The sequence below is a fragment of the Carassius gibelio genome, chromosome A22 (genome assembly GCF_023724105.1).
Source record: "Carassius gibelio isolate Cgi1373 ecotype wild population from Czech Republic chromosome A22, carGib1.2-hapl.c, whole genome shotgun sequence".
Lineage (NCBI taxonomy): Eukaryota > Metazoa > Chordata > Actinopteri > Cypriniformes > Cyprinidae > Carassius > Carassius gibelio.
In genome coordinates this window covers 3,915-27,926 of record NC_068392.1, presented here as the reverse complement: position 1 = coordinate 27,926, position 24,012 = coordinate 3,915, and the positions used below count along the sequence as shown (strand labels likewise).

The 24,012-nt window shown below is 40.3% G+C and overlaps 1 protein-coding gene across 7 annotated transcripts; it reads right to left on the bottom strand.

Annotated features, from left to right (window-relative positions):
- Positions 1-691: 691 nt before the first annotated feature.
- LOC127942689 (uncharacterized) lies at positions 692-22,088 on the bottom strand. Of its 7 annotated transcripts, XM_052538565.1 has the most exons (10): positions 21,795-22,086; positions 16,764-16,868; positions 12,227-12,334; positions 11,589-11,696; positions 3,950-4,054; positions 3,702-3,818; positions 2,990-3,059; positions 1,038-2,008; positions 881-1,007; positions 692-820 (listed from the first exon to the last, which is right to left on the bottom strand). In XM_052538565.1, exons 1-8 carry the CDS (start codon positions 21,833-21,835, stop codon positions 1,802-1,804), a joined length of 861 nt encoding a protein of 286 aa, XP_052394525.1. In that variant the 5' UTR covers positions 21,836-22,086; the 3' UTR covers positions 692-820; positions 881-1,007; positions 1,038-1,801. The 7 variants fall into 7 exon arrangements, with proteins under 7 accessions (XP_052394525.1, XP_052394526.1, XP_052394523.1 ...); XM_052538566.1 differs by having other exon boundaries at positions 881-2,008; positions 12,227-12,331; positions 21,795-22,087; XM_052538563.1 differs by having other exon boundaries at positions 881-2,008.
- Between the last annotated feature and the right edge of the window lie 1,924 nt (positions 22,089-24,012).

The following is a 24,012-nucleotide window of genomic DNA, read 5'->3' as shown; positions in this document are numbered from 1 at the left end:
GGTATGTCTTTTCATGTTTCCTCCCCACCCACCGAGTGGGATAGGAGTGGTTTTGAGGGAACCCGCCTGGTTGTTTTCCGTGGGACCAGGGGAGGTCGCAAAGGAGTTAGTGGTCGAGAGGAGGTTCAGCATCGCTCTCCACCATGGCCCCCCTTCGAACCCGGGCTCGTGTGGAACGGATCGGAGCCGGTCCAGAGTCATGGCACAAGATGGCTGCTTGTCCAGCACCTCTGCACAGAATGACAACCACAGTTGACTCTCCAGAGTCGAATCAGGTTCAAGTGGACCCTTCAGAGTCGAGTCAGGTTCCCGTGGACCCTCCAGAGTCAAGTCAGGTTCCTGTTGACCCTCCTGAGTCGAGTCAGGTGCTCGTGGACCCTCCTGAGTCGAGTCAGGTGCTCGTGGACCCTCCATAGTCAGGGTTAGTCACCGTTGACCTTCCAGAGTCAGGGTGAGTCACCGTTGACCTTCCAGAGTCAGGGCTAGCCACCGTCGACCCTCCAGAGTCAGGGCTAGTCACCGTCGACCTTCCAGAGCCAGGGCTAGTCACCGTTGACCCTCCAGAGTCAGGGCTAGTCACCGTTGACCTTCCAGATTCAGGGCTAGTCACCGTTGACCTTCCAGAGTCAGGGCTAGCCACCGTCGACCCTCCAGAGTCAGGGCTAGTCACCGTCGACCTTCCAGAGTCAGGGCTAGTCACCGTTGACCCTCCAGAGTCAGGGCTAGTCACCGTTGACCTTCCAGATTCAGGGCTAGTCACCGTTGACCCTCCAGAGTCAGGGCCAGTCACCGTTGACCCTCCAGAGTCAGGGCCAGTCACCTTTGACCCTCCAGAGTCAGGGCCAGTCACCTTTGACCCTCCAGAGTCAGGGCCAGTCACCGTTGACCCTCCAGAGTCAGGGCCAGTCACCGTTGACCCTCCAGAGTCAGGGTTAGTCACCGTTGACCTTCCAGAGTCAGGGCTAGTCACCGTTGACCTTCCAGAGTCAGGGCTAGTCACCGTTGACCTTCCAGAGTCAGGGCTAGTCACCGTTGACCTTCCAGAGTCAAGTCAAGTCACTGGTAATCTTCAAGGACAGAGTCAAGTCACTGGTGATCTTCAGGGACAGAGTCAAGTCACTGGTGATCAGTCAAGTCACTGGTGATCTTCAGGGACAAAGTCAAGTCACTGGTGATCTTCAGGGACAGAGTCAAGTCACTGGTGATCTTCAGGGACAGAGTCAAGTCACCGGTGATCTTCAGGGACAGAGTCAAGTCACCGGGGTTCTTCATGGGAGAATTCAAGTCACCAGTGATCTTCATGAACAAAGGCAAGTCACCATTGATCTTCATGAACAAAGGCAAATCACCATTGATCTTCATGAACAAATACAAGTCACCATTGATCTTCATGAACAAATACAATTCACCAATAATCTTCATAAGCAGAGTCAAGTCAGCATTGATCTTCTGGAATCCAGTATAAACACCATGGGATTACCAGAGTCTCGTCACTTCTCTGTGGAACTACCAGAGCCTCCCCACGTCTCTGAGGAACTACCAGAGCCTCCCCACATCTCTGAGGAACTACCAGAGCCTCCCCACATCTCTGCTGAACCTTTAGAGCCTCTCCACATCTCTGATGAACTACCAGAGCCTCTCCATGTCTCTGCTGAACTACCAGAGCCATTCCACGTCTCTGCTGAACTACTAGAGTCTCTCCTCGCCTCTGCGGAACTTCCAGAGTCTTGTCACGTCTCAGTCGAACTCTCTGAGCACCCGACTGATCCTGTTGTGGCCACGGAGGCTACCCTTAACTTGTTCATGTTTTCTGTTTCAGCATTGCCCAACCAGACTTGTCCTCCTGTTTATGCGGTCGCACGGATGTGGTGGTCTTCTGCTCCGCCCTGGGGGGCATCTGTTTCGACCACACAGATGTGGTGGTCTTCTGCTCCGCCCTGGTGGGCATCACGTTATGTTGTCCTGGACTTGTGTTTTTGTGGTTGTTTTGTTTTGTCTGTTCTTCCATCTATGGACCTGACCCTCCGCGCCCCCCCCCCCCCCCCCCCCCGATCCTCTGCCGGTCCACCTCCCCCCTGGGTTTCTTGTCTGTGTCTTTCTTTCCGTTTCCCTCTAAGGACCTGGCCCTCTGTCCCTCCCCCTGATTCTCTGCCAGTCCACCTCCCTCCTGGACTCCTTGTTTTGTGTTGCACTTCTCTTGTCTCAGTTTTCCCCATTTTACCTGGTCCTTTTGTCTCGGTTTCCCCATTTTACCTGGTCCTCTTGTCTCTGTTTTCCCCATTTTACCTGGCCCTCCGTCCCTCCCCCTGGTCCTCCGCCGCTCCACCTCCTTCCTGGTCTTTTTGTGTCTTTGGTCTTCCCTTGGGTTCGGGTGGAGCATCTGGCAGCTGCTCCTTGGAGGAGGGGGTAATGGCACGCTGTCTAGTCTCTGTTTCCCTGGGTGTCCACTAGTGGGTTCACTTCCCCTCAGGCACTAGTATTCCACTAGTCTTGTCCTTTCATCACAGTAATTGCACTCCTGCTAATTGCACCAGGTGAATTCACTTAATTGTCATTAGCCTCCCTATATTTACCAGTCTTTTCATGTTTTCTGGATGGAGTCCTTACCCTTCGTGACCCCAGTCTTCTCGTCCTCCGAGATTCCTCATTTTCCTGTTCCCTTCCTGTTCCTTTTTATTTCGGATTGTTCTCTGGATTTGACCTTGGCTTGTTTGACTTCGTTTTGGATTATCCCATTAAAATCATACCTGCAATTGGATCTCTCCCTCTCCTGTGTCTTACTTGGGTCACGATCGTCACACATAACACATGCAGTTATAAAGCTGTATAAAGTTGAGGTTGTTTTATAAGCTATTCCTCTATCAACATGAAATATCATCTATATATATATATATATATATATATATATATATATTAAACGGATATATATTAAACGGATAGAAAAAGAACTCAGTCTAACATTTGTTGAATAATAATTATTTTACCCTACCTTGAAGATCCAGACAAGATTTTCTATGTTGAAGCGATAATTCTGGAAGTCTGATTGCTCATGTTGAATTCTGTAAGCAAAATAAATTTGGCCATTGTTCATATTAAATGAAATAAAATACAACATTTCTGATATAAGATAAATATGTGAGAAACCATTTTTGTTTTTTCTTCCACGTCTCTCTGGTTTTGCTCTCAATTTTAGGGCATTGGAGATCATTTTAGCTGAACAGCCTATAATTTTCTTTATAGATTTTCCCCTCTCCAATCAACTTTTTAATTACATTTTCTGTTAATTTTTATTTTACATTTTCCTCAGGCCTTTAAATGCATGTTCAACAAGTGCTGGCTTCATCTGTAAATAGGGGCCACCTGATCCACACCGGTTTATTCACAAAATTGATGACCTCAGTGATTGAATGCCACACTGCTATTTTTTTGAACACACCCCTTTCAACTAATTGCCCAACTGCACAGCCTTAAGAGCATGCATATCATGAATGCTGGGTCTTGTTTGTTTTCTGAGAATCTACTGCACCTACTGGTAACTTGTTTGCCACGTATCAATAAAAAATATATTAAAACCTGGATTATTCTGGTTAGTCAAATTGTACTTGTATTATTTTGAACAATACTGTATAGTTGATTACTTATGTTGCAAATTAAACTAAAATGAAAACTGTGGTATCTAAAAGATGTGCTGGTGTTCTTACTTGTTGAGAAGAAAAGTTGCCAGTTCCACATCACTTCTCATTCCCTTCTGTGCTTTTAGAGCTTCCCACCGTGTAATTTCTGAACCAATATTTACTGTGGTCTTATGTCCTTTGTTACTAGATCAATCAAAACAACAAATCTCATGGAAACCCAGCATTAATCCATTCAGAAAAAGGGTTCAATGGAAATTATTTTTCATGATAGTGACAGCCTACCTGTGACCAACAACAAGAAACACAATAAATACCTTTTCGTAGATGTTGTTTTCTCACTGAATTTTGGTGTTCCACCATCTTTTGAATGGTCACTCTTCATGGACACAAAGCTGGATACATGTGAGCCTGATCTTTCTCTAATGACATAAAGATGAGGGAGAAATAAACACTTTACTACAGGAGGCTCCTCAGTAACTGATTTCCAGACATGCTCTCTTTAGTCCTTCTCAGAAATGTGCACTTACAAGGTGAAAAAGTTTGTCATTCTAGTTCAGTGGCTCAAATGTACCTATTTGGTAAACGTGTAGTAAAATATGCTGCTAATTTCATACATTTGATAAATCTATCTGAACAGAACATATAAAGTTTTTGTTTATTGACTAAATCAAAATGTTTATTGACTAAATCAAAAAGCAGAGATGTGCCTGCTACACAGTTATGTTACATTGCATTTCTATATATCCCACTGCTGCTGTCTTTTTTAAATTAACCCATATAATAATCTATATTTCTGTTAAGTTACTAGCTATCTTGTTGCTATCATTAACTATGGCTCATTTATTAGGAACCCTATATTGGAATAAGCTCTCTTGCACACAAATTTATTTCAAATAATAAATCATTGTAATTTATAAACTTTTTGATATGAAGGGTGACTAAAGATATTTATAATACTATCTGAATGTAATTACCAAAAACTTCCAGTATACAAAAGCAAACCCTGATGTTTCATGCTTCCTGCCATTCTGCTGCCCTTTTTTCTATTGTTAAGATGAACATTCACAATAATCCCAAGAACAGTGTTTTATGGCCTTATTCAAGTGATTTAACATTTTTAGTTTTTCACTAACCATGCATAACATTTTTTTTTCTCAAAAATACAATCATGTACATGCATGCATTTCACATATTATTATAGCCCAGTTTGTGCTGATTACAGTGATTTTAGACTTTACCCATTTAGATATTTATAAGAAACGGAAAAAAGCACAAATATCAGGGAATGACAAAACTGCTCCAGGCCCCAAAAATACCCTAAGACTCCAGAGGGTTAAAGGGTTTTCAAGCCTTGACTATGTGTAACAATAATCACATAATCACATAATCACATGCAAATAATAAGGGCACTTAACACTGTTAACCTGGATTTTATCCAGCATTCATCAGAAGAAATATATATATCAGGAACTTGTATTATATTAACGTGACATACCCTCTTTTCCTTTTCTGTTGGTGGCAGTGTAAAATTAACATGGGTTATCACTGCTAATTAAAGATGTTATGGGCAGAGAGTATTAAAGGTGTTCCTGATCTACTTCACTTACTTCCTCTGGTGGAACATTGTTCTCCAGAGAAGCTGGTTCTCCAGAGAAGCTTTTTCAGTCGACAATTTAGTTTTAGTTTAGTTTTATTGTCATTGCATATCTCTACACAATGAAATTAAGATGACATCAATCACTCAGTTAGCAGCTAAAAGGATAAAAAGTGACACTATCAACAACAGGCAATAAATAAATATATATAAACATTTAAAAATACACAGTATAATTCAAGTCCAAATTTAATTAGTCTTCCATGCTTTCAGCCTTTCAGCAGCTCATTTATGGCCTTTGGAAAAAAAATTGTTTCTCATGCGGTTTGTCTGAGCCGTCATGACCCTGAGCTGGCCTGAGGGTAGGGTGTCAAAGAGGGTATAGCCAGGATGTGTAGGATCTGCCCTGATACTTGCTGCTCTTCTCTGCAGCCTACTAGAATATATATCCTCAAGGCTTGGAAGAGGTGCACCAATGATTCTCTGGGCAGTTTTAATTACCTGCTGCAGATCTTTTTTTCCCTCAATAGTGCAGCTAATAAACCACACTGTACAACCATATGCCAGAACACTCTCTATTGTGCACCTGTAAAAATCTTTGAGGAGTGTCTGCGGGAGACCAGTACGTCTTAAGGTGCGCAGGAAAAAGAGTTTCTGCTGAGCTTTTTTCCCTATCTCTTTGGTGACCGTGTTCCTTCCCCAGGTCAGATCCTCCATCAGATGCAGCCCTAAATATCTGAAACTTTGGACCTGTTCCACCTCCTCTCCATGTATCTCAAGACTGTCGTGTTTCTTGGTTTTGTATTTCCTAAAATCAATTATGATTTCTTTTGTTTTCTTTATGTTGAGGATTTAATTGTTTCTGCTACACCACGATACCAGTGATTGGACCTCCTCCCTGTAGGCGGTCTCTTCATTGTTGGTTACCAGCCCTACCACAGCTGTGTCATCTGCAAATTTGAAAATGGAATTTGAATCATGAATGGGAAAACAGTCATAGGTGAACAGCGAATAAAGGAGCGGACTAAGAACACAACCCTGGGGAGTACCAGTGTTGAGGATGGTGGTGGAGGAGGTAATATTTCCAAGTCTGACATGCTGGGGTCTGTCAGTAAGAAGGTTCTTGATCCACTTACAGAGGTGAGAGTCCAGGCCAAGCAACAGCAGTTTGTTGACTAGCTTGCTGGAGTTGATGGTATTAAAAGCTGAACTAAAGTCAACAAAAAGCATCCTGACATATGTATTGGGGTTCTCCAGGTGAGTGAGGGCAGTGTGAAGTGCAAGTGAGATGGCATCATCGGTGCATCTGTTTGCTCTGTAGGCAAACTGATGTTTGTCCAGATTAGCTGGAATGAAGGTCTTGATGCTGTTCAGTACCAATCTCTCAAAGCATTTCATTATAACTGATGTTAATGCTATTGGTCTATAGTCGTTCAAGCATGCAACAGTTGTCTGTTTTGGAACAGGTATGATGGTAACAGTCTTTAAACAGGTAGGAACTATAGCCTCCTTCAGTGACCTGTTAAATATGTCAGTCCAAACAACTGCAAGCTGTTGAGCACATACCTTTAGTACACGTCCTGGGACCCCATCTGGTCCAGGTGCTTTTCTGATGTTAATGTTCTGCAAGGCCCGCTTGACCTGGTGCTGATCTAGTACGATTGGTTGCTTGTCCACATGAGCACTGACGATGGTCTGTCCTACACTGGCTCCATCCTCAAAGCGGGCAAAGAAGAGATTCAGCTGGTCTGGAAGAGAAGGGTCAGCAGAAGAGTGTGGACCATAGTTTGCTGTATTGTTCGTTATTGTCCTGATTCCCTGCCACATGCTGTGATGATTATTTTCTTTAAAATGCTGTTCAATGCACAGCTTGTAATTTTTCTTTGCAGAAGTGATCCCTCTTCTGAGGTCAACTCTGGATTTCCTGTAGGCCTCCTAGTCCCCAGATCGCAAGGCAGCATCCCTAGCTTTCAGAAGAGTACATACATTTCTGTTAAACCAGGGCTTCCGGTTAGGGACCAGTTTGACATGTTTAGTCTGGGTGGTATTTTCAATACAGAACTTAATGTACTGTATGACAGTACTGTGGTGGTGTATTCCTCAATGTCTGCATGATCAAAGAGCTCCTACATAGTATCTTCAAAACAGTCCTGTAGTGCAGATTCTATTTCCTCAGTCCAGATCTGCACAGTCTTGATTTAGCATTTAGTTCTGATAGCAACAGTTCTGTATGTTGGTCTCAGGAAAAAAGCCAGATGATCAGATTGACCGAGGTGGGGGGCTGGCAGTGCTCTATAGGCCCCCTTTATATTCATATACACCTGATCCAGTGTTTTTCCCTTCCTCATTCCAATCTTAATATTTTTGTGACACTTAGGTAGGACTGACATTAAATTTGAATGATTAAAGTCTCCCGCCACAATGAAGAAACTGTCAGGTAGCCTGTTTTGTTGTGCACTGATAGCCTTTTACAGTTTTTTCATGGCTAACTTAGCGTTAGCCCGTGGGTGGACATACACAGCAGCCACAAACACAATAGTGAACTCCCAGGGTGAAAAAAACGGTCTGCATTTTAGCAGTAGGAATTCCATGTCTGCACAGCAATGCCTCTCCATGACAGTAACATCCTTACACTAGTTGTTATTTATAAACTCACATCCTCCCCCTCTCGTCTTACCAGACTGTAATGTGGGGTCTGATCTATAAACACCACAACCTGCTAGCTCCACAGCTGTATCCGGGATGTTTTCATGTAGCCATGTTTCTGATATTATCGTGACACAACTGTCCCAGCGGTGATCCATAGTCCGGAGTCTGACCGCCATTACATTTCCATTATTTGTGCCTAGAGTGTGGGCCAGCTGACTTCCAGGTAATCCTGAGGCCCCGGCCTGGCTACGTGCCTAAGATTCCCATTATAAGTCTCAAAGACCAGGTGGTGAACCTGCAAGTGTTGCCCCTGGAGGAGGCAGACCCAACGCTGGCTTTGCTCTGTCCTGTCCGAGCATTAGGATGCTACGTAGACCGGAGACAAAGCTTCAGGACCTCTGACCAGCTCTTTGTCTGTTACAGAGGCCGGCAGAAGGGGAATGCCGTCTCTAAGCAGAGGATCACCTAATGGATTGTGGATGCCATTGCCCTGGCTTATCAGGCACAGGGTGTGCCCTGCCCATTTATGTTGTGAGCTCACTCAACTAGGAGTGATGCATCCTCCTGGGTGCTGGCTTGTGATGCCTCATTGACAGATTTTTGTAAAGCTATGGGCTGGGCGACATCTAACAAGTTCACTAGCCTATAGCCTATAGTTCACTTCTATAGCCTTCATGTAGAGCCGGTATCCTCCTGTGTTCTCAACGGGTAGTGGCACCGAGAGGCCCTGGTTAGTGTTGGCTTGCTAAAACTGCTACAGAGTGTCCGTACTGTACACCCTGTTAAGTTCCCCCATCACACTCGGGAGCCAGACATGGTGGAACGTCTGGCTCCGGCCTTTCACAATTAATCTGTGAGAACCGTGGAAAGCTGGGTTACATATTGAGACCTAAGCAGTATTTGTATGTGTATAGTCCACAATATAGCTTTAGAGTGCGTTGGTAGGGATCCCAATTCGTCGGTCACCAACGTGATGTCAAGAGTGACCGACTGAAAGGGAAAGTCTCTGTTACATATGGTATCCATCGTTCCCTGAAGGAGGGAACAGAGACGTCACGTCCCGTCGACACAGTTGCTGTACCACCGATTAGCGGCCAGCGCAATTAAGACTAAATGATGGTTATGAAACTGACTGGCTAGAAGTTTGTTTTATTTACATTTATTTTTTACTTTTTTATTTTGTACATCACTTCCCAGCCTCATGTTGCCAGCCAACCTTTGTACTCATTATGCACGTTGATGCTTTGAAACTTGTGAATGTGTTAAGTATTTTGAGCACTTTTTTTTTGAGTGAGGTGTTTTACATGAAGCAGAAAATGAAGGGTGTTTATGTAAATTCCTTTTTTCTTTTTTTGGATCACTTTGTGATTAAATTGTATTGGTAACGATTAATAAGAGCTTTTTAAATGCTGTTCTAAATATTATATTCCAAAGTTACTGTTTTCCAAGTGCATGTCATGTCACGTGACTTGGGAATGAGCGTCACACTCGGTTACCTACAGTATACGCAGGATGGCTGCTCCGTCTGAGATTGCAGATCCCCCGGACACATTTAAGTCTCTTGTGTGGGAACATTTTGGTTTTATAGTGGAGTACAGGAATGGAATTTGTGTTGTAGACAAAGCACACACAATCTGTCGTAACTGTTTCTCAAAACTTACTTATACGACAGGAAACATGTCTAAGATGCAAGCGCATCACCTCAGCATTGATATTAGCGGCACACGTAAGAAGCATCAAAAACAGGTAACTTTTCCCACTGCCTTCAGAATGAAGCTACAAGCTAACTCTGACTGTGCTCAAACAATTACAAAGGCAATAGATGTTTTCATGGCACTAGATATGCAGCCGCTTTCCCTTGTGAAGAATGACAGATATCCTTCATAACTCATACAAAAATTAACCAACACTCAGTGAAAACATGCCTCACAGACATAATAAATATATCTATAGAAAGCTTTAAATGACTACTTAACCAAATAAAACAAATCTAAAACAAAAACTTTCATTATAATCATAATCTGTGAAGATGCTCTTCTCTGCGTGTCTAATGAGGAAATGGCTAGACAGGCCATCATCACTATTTGATGGATGTCTAAAATATAAAAGTCAAGTCACCTTTATTTATATAGCGCTTTAAACAAAATACATTGCGTCAAAGAAACTGAACAACATTCATTAGGAAAACAGTGTCAATAATGCAAAATGACAGTTAAAGGCAGTTCATCATTGAATTCAGTGATGTCATCTCTGTTCAGTTTAAATAGTGTCTTTGCATTTATTTGCAATCAAGTCAACGATATTGCTGTAGATGAAGTGACCCCAACTAAGCAAGCTGCAAGGAACCGAAATTCGAATTCGAGAAGTAAGGAGAAGTCTAAAACAGGCGGGAGGCCCGGCCCGCGTCTGAACTATGACGTGAAGCAGTTAGATGTGGCATTCAGCAATAATAATCCTCAAGCAAAAAAGGCACCAATCTCTGAACTGTTTGGAAAGTTATTTCCAGTGGAGCCGGACACTCCTGCATCCAATGATGCGTTTCCACCATAATTTCCCGGAACATAAAAAAAAGAAACTCTGAATTTGAACTTTCACTAAAGACACAAAGAACAGAGAGGTACTTCAGTCACTTTATGGGTCCTATTTTAACGATCTAAACGCAAAGTGTAAAGCGCACAGCGCAGGTGCACTCAGTGCGTGTCCAGATCCATTTTTGCTATTTTAACGACGGAAAAACAGTTGGTGCACCAGGGTGCATGGTATACTGGGGGAAGTCGTGACCTAGTGGTTAGAGAGTTTGACTCCTAACCCTAGGGTTGTGGGTTCGAGTCTTGGGCCGGCAATACCACGACAATGAACCCCCAACTGCTCCCCGGGCGCCACAGCATAAATGCCTGCCCACTGCTCCGGGTGTGTGTTCACGGTGTGTGTGTGTGTGTGTTCACTGCTGTGTGTGTGCACTTTGGATGAGTTAAATGCAGAGCACAAATTCTGAGTATGGATCACCATACTTGGCCGTATGTCACGTCACGTCACTTTCAATGAGGTGTCCCTATTACTCTTAATGAGTAATGGGTGTTTTTTTGGCGTAACGTGCAATAAACCAATCAGTCTCATCTTCCATTCCCTTTAAGAGCCAGTTGCACTCGTGCCATGATGGATTTGCTATTTACACAGCGGAATTTGGCAAGCGCTAAGACAGAAAACGTCACCGAGATTAAATGGAGCTGCTCATGTTTGAGCAAACAGAACATGTTCGAAAAAACATTGCGCCAGACTTTATGTCTGAGTCAACCAGGTTTGAGTTGATCTATGGCGCGGTCTATTTTCAGCTCAATAAAATAGCAATGCGCCAGCAATGCGCCTGAACACACCTCTTTTTCAAACTAGCACGCCATGGGTGCACAAATTTGCGCAAATGCATTTGCTAATTAAACGACGTGGTGCTGGACGGGAAAATGCAAACAGCGATGGACTGAAACTAGCAAACATACTTGTGCTGCGCCGTGCGTCGCATTGTGTCGGGTGTATGATAGGGCCCTATAAGTTAATGCTACAAATGCTAATTAAACACATATCTGTGAATTTTTACTTTTTACAACTATTGATGGATTAATGTATTTTGGTTTATTTGCAATTGTATTACTGGAAAGAAACTCCGGGTTGAGCTCATTAAAGAGTGAAGCAGCTTATCAGACAAATGAAATTACCTTTCTGCAGAGGATGTTGTTTCCATACTTAAGTCTGGTACACCACCTATTGAATGATCACTCCTCACAGACACAGAGCTGAATGTTTCTGAGATTGATCTTTTCATACTGAAACAAATAGCAAAGGAAAAAAATAACACTTCAGAATACAGGTCCCTCCATCCTATATAAATATGTTTTGTGTTTACAGTTTAGTCAAGTCAAGTCACTTTTTTATAGCACTTTATACAATACAGATTGTGTCAAAGCAGCTTTTCAGTGTTAAACAGGAAAATAGTGTGTGAATAATGCAAACAAAATTTAAATCTATTGTAAAGCAGCTCTGAAAAGAGGACAATAATAAACAGTCAATTTTTTCAGTCAAAATAAGTTCATCTTTGATTTTATTTTTTTTTATTTTTAGTGATAAAAATATTTTTTTTATATTAGCATATTTTTGTGTTTTGGATTGGTACCAAAATTGGTACTGAGAACCGTGGATTTTCACCTCTTATTGGTACAGAATACTGACATTTTGGTACCGTGACAACACTAGATGGATTTATATATTTCGGTTTAGTTGCAATTGTATTACTGGAAAGAATCTCCAGGTTGAGTTCATTAAAGAGTGAAGTAGCTTATCAGACACATGAAATTACCTTTTTGCAGGGGATGTTGTTTCCATACTTAAGTCTGGTACACCACCTATTGAATGATCACTCTCCACAGACACAGAGCTGGATGTTTCTGAGACTGATCTTTTCCTACTGAAACAAATAGCAAAGGAAAAAAATAACACTTCAGAAAAGTCCCTCCATCCTATATAAATATGTTTTGTGTTTACAGTTTAGTCAAGTCAAGTCACTTTTTTATAACACTTTATACAATACAGATTGTGTCAAAACAGCTTTTCAGTGTTAAACAGGAAAATAGTTTGTAAATAATGCAAACAAAATTAAATTCTATTGTAAATTAGCTCTAAAAAGAGGAAAATTATAAAGTCAATTTTTGATTTATTGACGTCATCGTCCAGTTCTGTTCAGTTCTCTTAAAATAATGTCTATGAAATCAAGTAATCAAGAGTATTGTCAAAAATTAAGTGGAGGAAAGTTTAAGGGGGGGGGGTGAAATGCTATTTCATGCATACTGAGTTTTTTACACTGTTAAAGAGTTGGATTCCCATGCTAAACATGGACAAAGTTTCAAAAATTAAGTTGTACGTTTGAAGGAGTATTTCTGTTCCAAAAATACTCCTTCCGGTTTGTCACAAGTTTCGGAAAGTTTTTTTCGAGTATGAGTCTGTGTGACGTTAGATGGAGCGGAATTTCCTTATATGGGTCCTGAGGGCACGTCTGCCGGAAGAGCGCGCGCTCCCGTATAGCAGAGCACTGAAAGCACAGGCATTCACTGATCAGAGCGAGAGCGTCGCGAAATGTCACAAAAGAAGTGTGTTTTTGGTTGCCAGGGCAAGACAACCCTGCACAGATTACCAAAAAAAAAAAAAAAAAACTGCATTAAGGGACCAGGGGATGGAGTTTATTTTTACAGAGCATCAACGGAGTTGTGCAAGTGTTTTTGTTTGTTCCCTGCATTTCGAAGATGCTTGTTTAACAAAAAAGGCACAGTTTGACGCCGGATTTGCACATCGTTTATTTCTTAAGGATAATGCAGTCCCAACGAAAAAGCGTCACGATCGTGTGTTGGAAGCGCATGCGGTGAGTAAAACTGCTTCAAATATCTCTGTGTTGTTAACTTAGCTATCGGCGGGAAAGCACATCAAGTAAACAACATGCAATGTTGTCATCAAACTGCACTTTCCACATGTACAGCTTAAAAAAAAAAGAAAAAAAAAAAAGACGACATAAAGTGGAACTTAGTCATTTTCCAAAACCGCTCAGTACATACCACATAGAGACGTCGTTGCTGATGCTGCTCTTGTTAAATTTCAGCCTCTGGATCTGATTCTGGATCATAAATATACGCTGAATCTGACTGTTAGCCATGGTTTGTTTTGGATGTTTTTTTCCTCACGGTAATGTCACAGCTTCCAAACGCTCTCAACGCAAAAGCTTACTGGCTCTTGTGATTCTTTAGCTCCGCCCACACGTCACGCCTCCAGCCGGTCGTGTTTTTCCGGGAAAAATCGGTACAGACTATCTTTCTCTTATGAATATAATAAAACTAAAGACTTTTTGGAGTTATGAAGGATGCAGTACTACTCTATAGGTACTCAAGATTAACAGGATATTGAATGAAAACGAGCATTTCACCCCCCCTTTAATCAAAACAAAAACCATTCAAACTATAATGAGACAGTGTTTTGGACACGTTTTTCTTGATGTTTGATCTACTACAAAAGCCAAAGAAATTTTAAAATCAGGTCAATCTACAGAGGTTCAATTCAATGGGAGCAAAGTTGCTTGTTTTTAAATTATTTCAATGTTTAGGTAATTAACCACACTGAGTGATACTTAGCCTTATAACACCTGATTATGATTATGTAGAGTAAAACCATATCATAAGCCCTTTCTGCATGGGATTAGTACTATCTGGGGACCTTGTGTGATTTTGAAATTACCCCTCCCCCTACATCGGAATTTTGTGTGGTCCATTCGCACGGGATAAGCAAAGCCTGTGATTTTACTCGAATTTACTGAATTATCTCCCGGATACCCGGATGTCAAGGGTTTGTGAGTCTCGTTCTATGGTCCGGTTAGGATGGATAAAAAAAATAAAAATAAAAAAACTAATATGGTCGTGTGCGCCTGGTCATTTACATTTCACCAGGTTAAAATAATAACTCAAGCTTTATGCTTGGTTTATTTGTAACACATTAACCTCGAAACCTTTTCAGCCTTCTCATTCTGCAAATTTTATGGTGTAATGATATGACAGCACCCAAAATACTACCAAATACTCCAACGCAGCTCCATTCTTCACAAAGATGGCTAAAAAGGAGCACAGGAAACAAAAACCATGAAAAATAATATACGACCCGCCAAATGCTGGCCCAATCACAGAAATGCCGATTCGCACGGTACTAATATTATCACAGGTCCTCTGTGTTCAGTGAATTATGGTAGGTCATTAGTGGGAGAATTTTGACTTTACAAATTACAGATTCGCACAAGATTAAGATCAAAGACATCCTCCGCAATTATTATAAATGACTCACCAAGTAATACTAATCCTGTGCAAAAAGGGCTATAGACACTAAGATAAAACTAACATGCTGCTTCCTCACCCTGTAAGATTTTTCCAATTAATTAACTATAAAACACAACTCAGGTTAAGGTCAAGGTCAAATTTATTTATATAGCACATTAAAACAACAAGAATGTAAGTACACACAAATAAAACGGCTGGAAGGGATTCAGTCCAATCATGACAAGAACATTTAAACAAAATTGTAATACATATTAAAAAGAAAAGATCAAAACCTACTATATCCCAAAGAAATTACAACTCCTAGCAATTAAGAGAAACATACGGTAAACTCAAATTAAGAATAAGCCTGAGAAATGAGGTAGGTTTTTGATATTTTAAAATGGCTTAATGTAGGAGAAGGCAATGAAAAGAGGTCTGTATAGGTGAAATATGTTCTCTCTTTTTTGTCCCAGTCAAGAAACGAGCTGCAGCATTTTGGACTATCTGTTATCGTGAGAGTGATGGCAGACTAATTCCAGCATACAAGGCATTGCAAAAATTAAGCCTTGAAGAAATAAAAGCGTGAATTACAGTCTCCAAATTCTGAAAGGTGAGGAGGGGCTTTAACTTTCATAGTCGCTTTAGCTGGAAAAAGGTGGCCCTGACCACTGAATTTATTTGTTTGTCGAAACTTCAGGTCGGCATCAAAAATGACCCCCAGATTGTTCACACAGGAGTAATTATTTGACTGAAAATACCCCAAGAGACCACTGGATTTGTTAATTTTTGGTTCGCAGTCAAATAGGATAATCTCTGTCATTTTCGTTCAACTGAAGGAAATTCCCCCAATGCGGTGATAATAAATCGAAAGAACAGCATTGTTTGTAACATTTATTGTATAAATCATTTTTATTTATCATCACGGTATGCTAAATAAAAATGTTAATTTCTATATATACCAAGCTTTTGAATGGCATAGTGCAGTAGTTTTCAACCGGTGGTACTGCAGGTGGGCCGCCAATTAATATTAAAAGAAATAATATTGTTAATATATGTAAAAAAATCATAAAATAATATCATTTCATATATATAATTAAATAACAAAAAAAAAAAAATATTAAACTGTTACTATGCTTCCACTATTCGAGCTTTCTGATTGGTTTAAGAATAAACCACCAATTTATCTCAGATATTTTTGCTGCATATGCTACAGAACAACAAATTCAAACATGCATAAATGGCTGTTGTGTTTCTTCCTGACTGCTTGCTCCGGTGACTATCTATCCGCTGCTGAGCTCTGCATGGTCTGGTTTTCCCAAATTATTTTCTGTTCATTTCCAGTCCATTCTAGTGCTGTGCGATTAATAGAAATCATCATAAAATCACTATTTGAGCGTGCATGTTTCTAAATCGCCTCATAGCATGATTTTCCGTGGCCCTGACCTCCCATAGTATGCTATCCGATCCAATCAGAATGCAACGCACCTAGCGCGAGAACAGAACAGACTGGGCATATGCTTAACTCCAGGTTCACACACTGTCTGTGATGCGCCTTTTTTCCAAGCGCATGTTAACAGATCACAGCGTTCAAACTGCACGCGGTAAAAGGCTAGAAATAAAAACGTGCGAAAATAATTAATATCTAACACATGAGCATAGAGAGAGTTGTGAGCACACAGAAAACAGTTTAAGTGATAGGAGACACATTTTAAGTGCGCACACTCTCTCCGCGCAGAGCACCGTGTATCTGAGCAAGCACGTCTGGTTTTGTGACAGCGCAAAGGAAATCTGCGTGCAAACAGAGAGATTCGCGCTCATGCATTGTTTTAATGTGCTTTCGCGTTATATTTATGCTGTATACACACTGCAAACACCTGAGGCACCGCTACAATTTATGAGCTCTATGAACAATGCATGGCAAAAAAGAAAAAAAAAAGTCCCTGGACAAGGGATTTATTTTTTTCTTTTTGCCATAAGTCTATACATTTTGTTACATCTTTACTATATTGATAGTAAGAGTGAAGCAGCTTATCAGACACATGAAATTACCTTTTTGCAGGGGATGTTGTTTCCATACTTAAGTCTGGTACACCACCTATTGAATGGTCACTCTTCACAGACACAGAGCTGGATGCTTCCGAGTCTGATCTTTTCCTAGTGAAACAAATAGCAGAGGATAAAAATAAAACTGTCATTATACAATACAGATTGTGTCAAAGCAGCTTTTCAGTGTTAAACAGGGAAATAGTGTATCAATAATGCGAACAAAATTTAAATCTATTGTAAAGCAGCTCTAAAGAGAAGACAATAATAAACAGTAAATTTTTCAGTCAAAATCAGTTCATCTTTGATTTATTGTCCAGTTCTGTTCAGTTCTCTTCCAATAATGTCTATGCAATCAAGTCAATAGTATTGTCAAAAATTAAGTGGAGGAAAGTTTAATCAAAACAAATCCATTCAAACTATAACGAGACAGTGTTTTGGATACTTTTTTTTCTTGATGTTTGATCTACTACAAAAACCAAAGACATTTTATAAATCAGGTCACTCTACAGAGATTCAATTCAATGGGAGCAAGTTGCTTGTTTTTAAAATTTTCAATGTTTAGGTAATTAACCACACTGAGTGATACCTAGCCTTAACACCTGGTTAGGTGTCATCGTAATAAGAGAGTAAAACCATATCATAAACACTAAGACGGGCGGTTATAAATAACTGGCCAAAGACCATTCTTTGGGGTGAAAATACTAATGTGCCTAAGACTTTTGCAAATTAGTGTATGTCGCAGGAAATTTGGTCTGTGCTGTTGGTTGTACACCAGGCAGAGAAGACATACCAAAATTGACCATATTTACTTTGTTTGCCTAAACTGATCGTTTTGTGGTGAACAATTCATCCATGCAAGTCAATCCACACAAAAAAATAGTTTGGCTTTGTAATCTTTAATCAAAATCTGAAAATGCCCCCCCTCCCCCCCCTCTGCATTGGAGGACCTTCCCTGATGATGTAGGTTTGACGGTTTTGGTGTCTGCTTAGCATCTGTATCCACGCCCCTCCAACTGACAGTAGACAGGCATTGACAGCGCGTGAATGGAGAGATGACGAGGAGGTGCATTTTTGGTTGTGGCACTCACAAAACACTTTTCCCATTCCCTAAAATTCTCTCGTTACTGTCCAGATGGGTCGAATTTTTACATTTCGAGGAAGGAGGCATAACAGATAGGTCACAGATGTGCTCGAATGCTTAAATTCGAGCACAAAAATTATTGTTTGCGTTAAGATCTGCTTCCATTTCTGAATGAAACACCTACTTTTCTATATCCAATCAGGTGCCAGTTGGAAAATAAAGCCACACCCACTATTTTTCCTCATTCAGTATTCCGTTTCTCTCTGAAATACATCCCAACACTGAAGAAAAGTCATTTGCAACTTCCGGTTCACGTAGACTTTAAGGGTTTATAGTAGATGGTCATTCAGCCTGAGCGATTGTGTTTAGTATGCTCTCTGTGAGGTCAGCAGGCTCCCATCGAGAGGCCAAAGGTCCAGAGCCTACAGCTCGGGCTGAGGGTGCCATATCGTTCTGTTCACCTGAGAGAGGAGGTCCCGTCTCAGGGGAATGGACCACGGAGCTGCTGAGAGCAGCCAACACAGCTCTTCGAACCAGTGTTGGATCCTCCAGAGTGGGGCCACTAACAGAACCTTGTATTTCTGTTCCTTGATTCACCTGATAACATGTGGAATCAGGGAGATTGGGGGGAAAGCATAAAAGAGGAGGTTGGGTTAGTCGTTGGCCAACACATTCCTTTCCTTCGAGAAGTAAACTGGGCAATGAGAGTTGCCTTCCGAGGTAAAGAGGTTTACTTCTGCCTTGCCAAAGATGTCCCAGATTCCTCCACAAAACCCAGCCTGACACTCTGTGGATGGCCTGCCAGGCATCGGCCTGTGTGGCAAGGGATTGCATCGGTTCGAGCAACAGGTCTCCTTGTGGGGACCCAGTAAGCTGAAGAAGAAATTAGAGAATTTTTTTTCTCACTGTAACAGCCATGGGTTGTGTGGGCACTATTTGAATGGGCCCAGATTTCATAATGGTATATACCACAAACACATTGTCGTCAGTACCCGGGAGTTAAAAGGTGCTTGGAGGCACAACAGAGGCTGCTTGGGGGATGTCCCATGACAGCAAGACTTTGCCCCCTCCTCTTCCTGTTCTGCAGATCAGGATGACACCTGAGGCGCAGGATCCAGCACTAACTTGGGCCGGGGACCCTGTTGTTTAAGGAATGGATAGGGTCTGGCCGAGTGGGAGTGGGTACTCATAAAGTACCTTAAAATAACTTTTTCCAACTTTTTTTTTTATTTTTTATTTTTTTACAGCACTTCAAGTTAAGCCATTTTTAGAAAACAAAGAGAGTCAAATATTTATATATCATAATGCATGCTGTGGTAGAGGGTGGACCTAAAATAAATAGGTCTGAGTTACCAATACACATTAAGTCAGTTCTCTGATGCTGAAATCAATAACTAACAATACTTTAATTTCTATATTTGAGACTTATATTTGCCCAAATTTTTCTTATCTTGTTGTATCATTGTGGTTAAAAAATTTACTGAATTTTCATTACTTTGATCAGAAAATGTCAAACATTAAATTATTTGTGGTGGTCCTCTGCTCCGCCCTGGTGGGCTTCTGTCTCGTCTGCACGGCTGTGGTGGGCTTCGGTCCCATCTGCTCGGCTGTGGTGGGCTCTAGTTCCACCTGCTCCACCCTGGACTCCTGCTCTGTCAGCACTGCCCTGGGCCCCTGAACTTTCTGATCTGTCCTGGCCCCCTAAACTGTCTGATCCACCCTGGCTACCTGCTAAGCCATTACTCCATGTCCCTGTTCCCCTCTATGGACCGGGCCCTCCATCCCTCACCCTTATCCTCCACCATTCCACCTCCCTCCTGATCTCTTTGTTTTGTTTTTGTAGTTTTTTTTTCCACTACCTTCCCCTGTTCCCCTCCATGGACCTGGCCCTCAGTCCCTCCCCCTGAAACCTCCACCATTCCAAATCCCTCCAGGTCTCCTTGTTTTGTTTTGTTGTTTTTTTCACTTCCTGTCCCTGTTCCCCTCCATAGACCTGTCCCCCCGTCCCCCATCCCTCCCCCTGATCCTCCACCATTCCACCTCCCTCCTGGTCTCTTTGGTTTGATTTTTGAGGAGCATCTGGAAGCTGCTCCTTAGGGGGATGGGGATTGGGGGTAATGTCACAGTGTCTGGTCTTTGTATCCCTGGGTGTCCACTAGAGGTCTCACTTCCCCATATCGTCACTCCATATAGGATCCATATCGGATCTTCTTGAACCAGTTACCAGGTTACATCGAGTGATTAGTTCGCTAACCGGATATCACTAAACTGCAGTGTTTTGAACTCACTCACAACAGACATGGAAGAGAAGACAATACCAAATAAAGTCGTAGTTTTTGCTATTTTTGGACCAAAATGTATTTTCGATGCTTCAAAAAATTCTAACTAACCTTCTGATGTCACATGGACTACTTGGAATATGTTTTTATTACCTTTCTAACCATGGACAGTATACCGTACACACGGTTTCAATGGAGGGACCGAAAGCTCAGGGACTAAATCCAAAATATCTTAAACTGTGTTCCAAAGATGAACCTCCATGTCTTACGTGTTTGGAACGACATGAGGGTGAGTCATTAATGACTAGGGCTGTCACTCTTAGTTCGAAAATCGATTGCGCAATCGATCAGACCAACCAAAAAAGTTTCGAAAATGAAAATAGGTAATCGACTTTAACCAAATATGTACACTATTAATTTTAAAATAATTAAACAATTAAAAAATATAGATGTAACCAAACTCACAACCAAGCAGAAAAAGAAAATAAAGAATTCCGTGCAGTGCAGTATGCGTTGCGAAAGCTAGACAGAAAATACCAGCAATTTTAAGCGGCTAAAGACCAGTGATGTCGAAAGCGACCTCTTATGCTTCGTTCAGACCAAATGCGCATAGAGCGTCTGGCGCAAATGATTTCAATGTTAAGTCAATGTAAATGTATGTTGTCTTTGTTTCTGTGTGAGAGGAGTGTGTAAGCCGTGCATCAGCTGCTAATAGAGCTTGTGAGCATTTTTGCCACATTACTGGCATTAAACGATTGCATAAACACTTACATGCATCCAAATGCAAGTATCCTCATAAACACAGTAATTTAGGTCTTAAGGGAATGTAAACAGTTGCTAGAGAAAGTGCATATGTAACAGTAAATTGGATCCGGACTTCGGTCTTAAAGGGGAAGCTGTCCAATATTCATGATATAAGATTTTGGTCATATCGCCCTCCACTATTTTAAATTATATGTAAATCTCTTGGAACAAACAAACAAATTTAAAATCCTCTCTATTTTTCTCTGGCAGCTAATGTTAATTTGATAATGTGTAATACCACATGTTCTTATTGCATTTAATTAGTAAAGCATTAAAAAAAAAGGTATAGGCTACTCCTGGAACTGGCATAGGCCTACAATTTCGAAATTTAAATCAAGCTGAAATCCCTTCATACTCCAAATAACTAAAATGTAAGTATTAAAGGTAACTTGCAGAAGTACAGAGGGACTTGTGTTCAGGGAACTGAATCCAGATTTTTTTGAAAACTTTTGGTTTTGTTCTCGCTCTGTCAGCCAAATTCTAGATTGTTGCAGATCACATGACAAAATCAAAGTTCTGTTTGTGATCATCCACTGGACTGGAATGTATAAAGTATTATGTATATACAGTATAATTTACTATGTCTAAATGTTCATTCTTAACCTAACAATGGTCAACATGGCATTTATTATTGTCCCTGTTTCTGGATCATTTTTAAAAGATACACATATTGTAAATGTTTCCTACTGTTCAATCCATTGTTTCATATTTACATAAAATCCTTTTATGAAATATTTCAGAAAAATAGCATTTCAATAATTTTTAATAGCCTATTTAACAGGTCCCTTCCCCACAAAGAAAAAGATACACACTTCAAATCCCTATAATAAATTCCTAAATCTACAGTTTTATTTCGAAAATGCAACTTACCCTGTCATTTCTGTAATTTCTTTCCTTAAGATACTGAACATACTGTATGTTGTTCTTGTGGTATACTTTGTCAGTGATGGGCAGTAGCTACAAATATAGCCGAGTGACGCTATAGTTTAAAAACATTTCTCAGTAGCGTAGTGGTAGCGTAAAAACAGCTTTACAGTAGCTAAGCTCTTTTTTGATCAACAAAAGACAAGTAGTCTCTAACGATACATTGTCGAAAGCAGTTCTGAAACTCACGCTCAAATCGGAAATATAACTGCTAATGATCACTGATCCTGGACCGGTAAAAGTGACGCCACCGCCAATAAACCTCGTAACATCATTGGCTCCTCAAACTGTCAGTCAAACCTCATTATTCTTCCCGAGTTCCCGCCTCTCTAGCAAATGAAGTGCGGCGCACAGTTTGGAGCGTCTCAGCTTGTTTGCAGTCTAACGTAAATAAAAGAACTGTTGATTGAATAAGTACAGCGTTTTCTTTTATCAAGAAACACTATATTTATAAGGGCTAATGTTTTTTTGTATTTGAAGAGGGGAGAAGTGTTTGTTGTCAAGTCACAGTAATAGCTTGTGAGAAGCGCTCAATCTTAATATACTTTGGGCCAAATAACAGAAAAAAACAACAACAACTGAGCGACAAGCGACAGTAACTAACATGAGCACGAACAATACATGTATTACAGCATTTATTTATCTTTTTAATGTTAGTCGTTCATTTGTAGTTCACGTTAGAACACAGTGCATTAACTGTTAACAAACGGCTTGATTTTAATAAAGCATTAGTAAATGTTGAAATTAACATTAATGAATGCTGCAGAAGTATTGTTCATTCTTAGTTCATGTTAACTACACTAGTTAACTAATGTTAACTAATGAATCTTATTGTGAAGTGTTACCATTTACATTTAGCAGACGTTTTTATCCAAAGACTTACAAAGGAGCACAATCGAACCAATTAAAATCAACAAAAGAGCAATGATATACAAGTGTTTTAACAAGTCTCAGTTAGCATAAAGGGATACTCCACCCCAAAATTACAATTTTGTCATTAATCACTTACCCCCATGTTGTTCCAAACCCGTAAAAGCTTTGTTCATCTTTGAAATACAATTTAAGATGTTTTGAATGAAAACCGGGAGGCTTGAGACTGTCCCATAGAGTGCCAAGTAAAATACACTGTCAAGGTCCAGAAAAGTATGAAAATCATCATCAGAATAATCCATCTGCATCAGTGGTTCAACCATAAAGTTATGAAGTGATGAAAATACTTTTTGTACATGTATAAAACAAAAATAATGATATATATTTCACATTTCAGAAAAGTATCTGCCTTTTTAAAATAAATGCCAATGCAACCAGCAAGACTTCATCCTCAACTTTATGTTTGGACTTCTTCCATTTACATTCTGCTTGTCTACTTTTTCATCTGAGATAAAGTGTATGGTCATTTATCCAGGGCATTGATTTGGCTTTAGATGATTTAGGTTTCAATGGGGAAAGAAACGTCACTCTTATTGTAATATTATCTGTCCTGAACATTTGTTCCATATTGACAATGGGTATCCTAATATGCTGTGAAACAGTTATGGCAGTGTACTAAATTTACATGGATATTGCAAATAAACTATTATGATTCACATTGATGATAAAAAAAAAACACATATGCTTTTAGACTGAATTCTTTAGATTTTTTAAAGCAATGCTGCTTGTAAACCCTGTTTGTGAAAACACTCTGAATAAGACATATTCCCTGAAACATTTTTATAACAGTTTAACTGTATTATATATATATATATATATATATATATATATATATATATATATATATATAAATATACATTACTATGCAGGGATTAAACCGTGCTAAAACAAAAAAAAAAATCCACCAACGCATATGTAGTTTTAAATAAAATACACTATTACATTTTCATGTTTTTCTTATATCATTTCTTTTTAATTTGTCAGTAGTCAGTAAAATGCAAGGTCTGACATAGAAATATGGTTACATAAAGGATCAGCATGAAACACAAAATTCATAATCCTAAAGAATTATTCTCAAAATAATTCAAGAATTAGGCATTGTGAGAGAAGTTTGTGACAAATTTCTTGACTTTGTATTAGACACAGCTTTGTGTTGTTCTAAAATGTGTAGGTTAAAATAAAGAAAGATCTCACCTTAAAATAAAATGTTTAATTATACCTATACGAATAAAAA

Excerpts from the sequence above, each read along its gene's own strand:
- LOC127942689 (XM_052538563.1), bottom strand. The coding sequence starts at position 21,835 with ATGTTCAGTATCTTAAGGAAAGAAATTACAGAAATGACAGG. Across the intron at positions 16,869-21,794 it reads GAAATTACAGAAATGACAGG|GAAAAGATCAGACTCGGAAG; the intron begins GTAAGTTGCATT and ends TTGTTTCACTAG. Across the intron at positions 3,060-3,701 it reads GCAACTTTTCTTCTCAACAA|AATTCAACATGAGCAATCAG; the intron begins GTAAGAACACCA and ends TTTTGCTTACAG.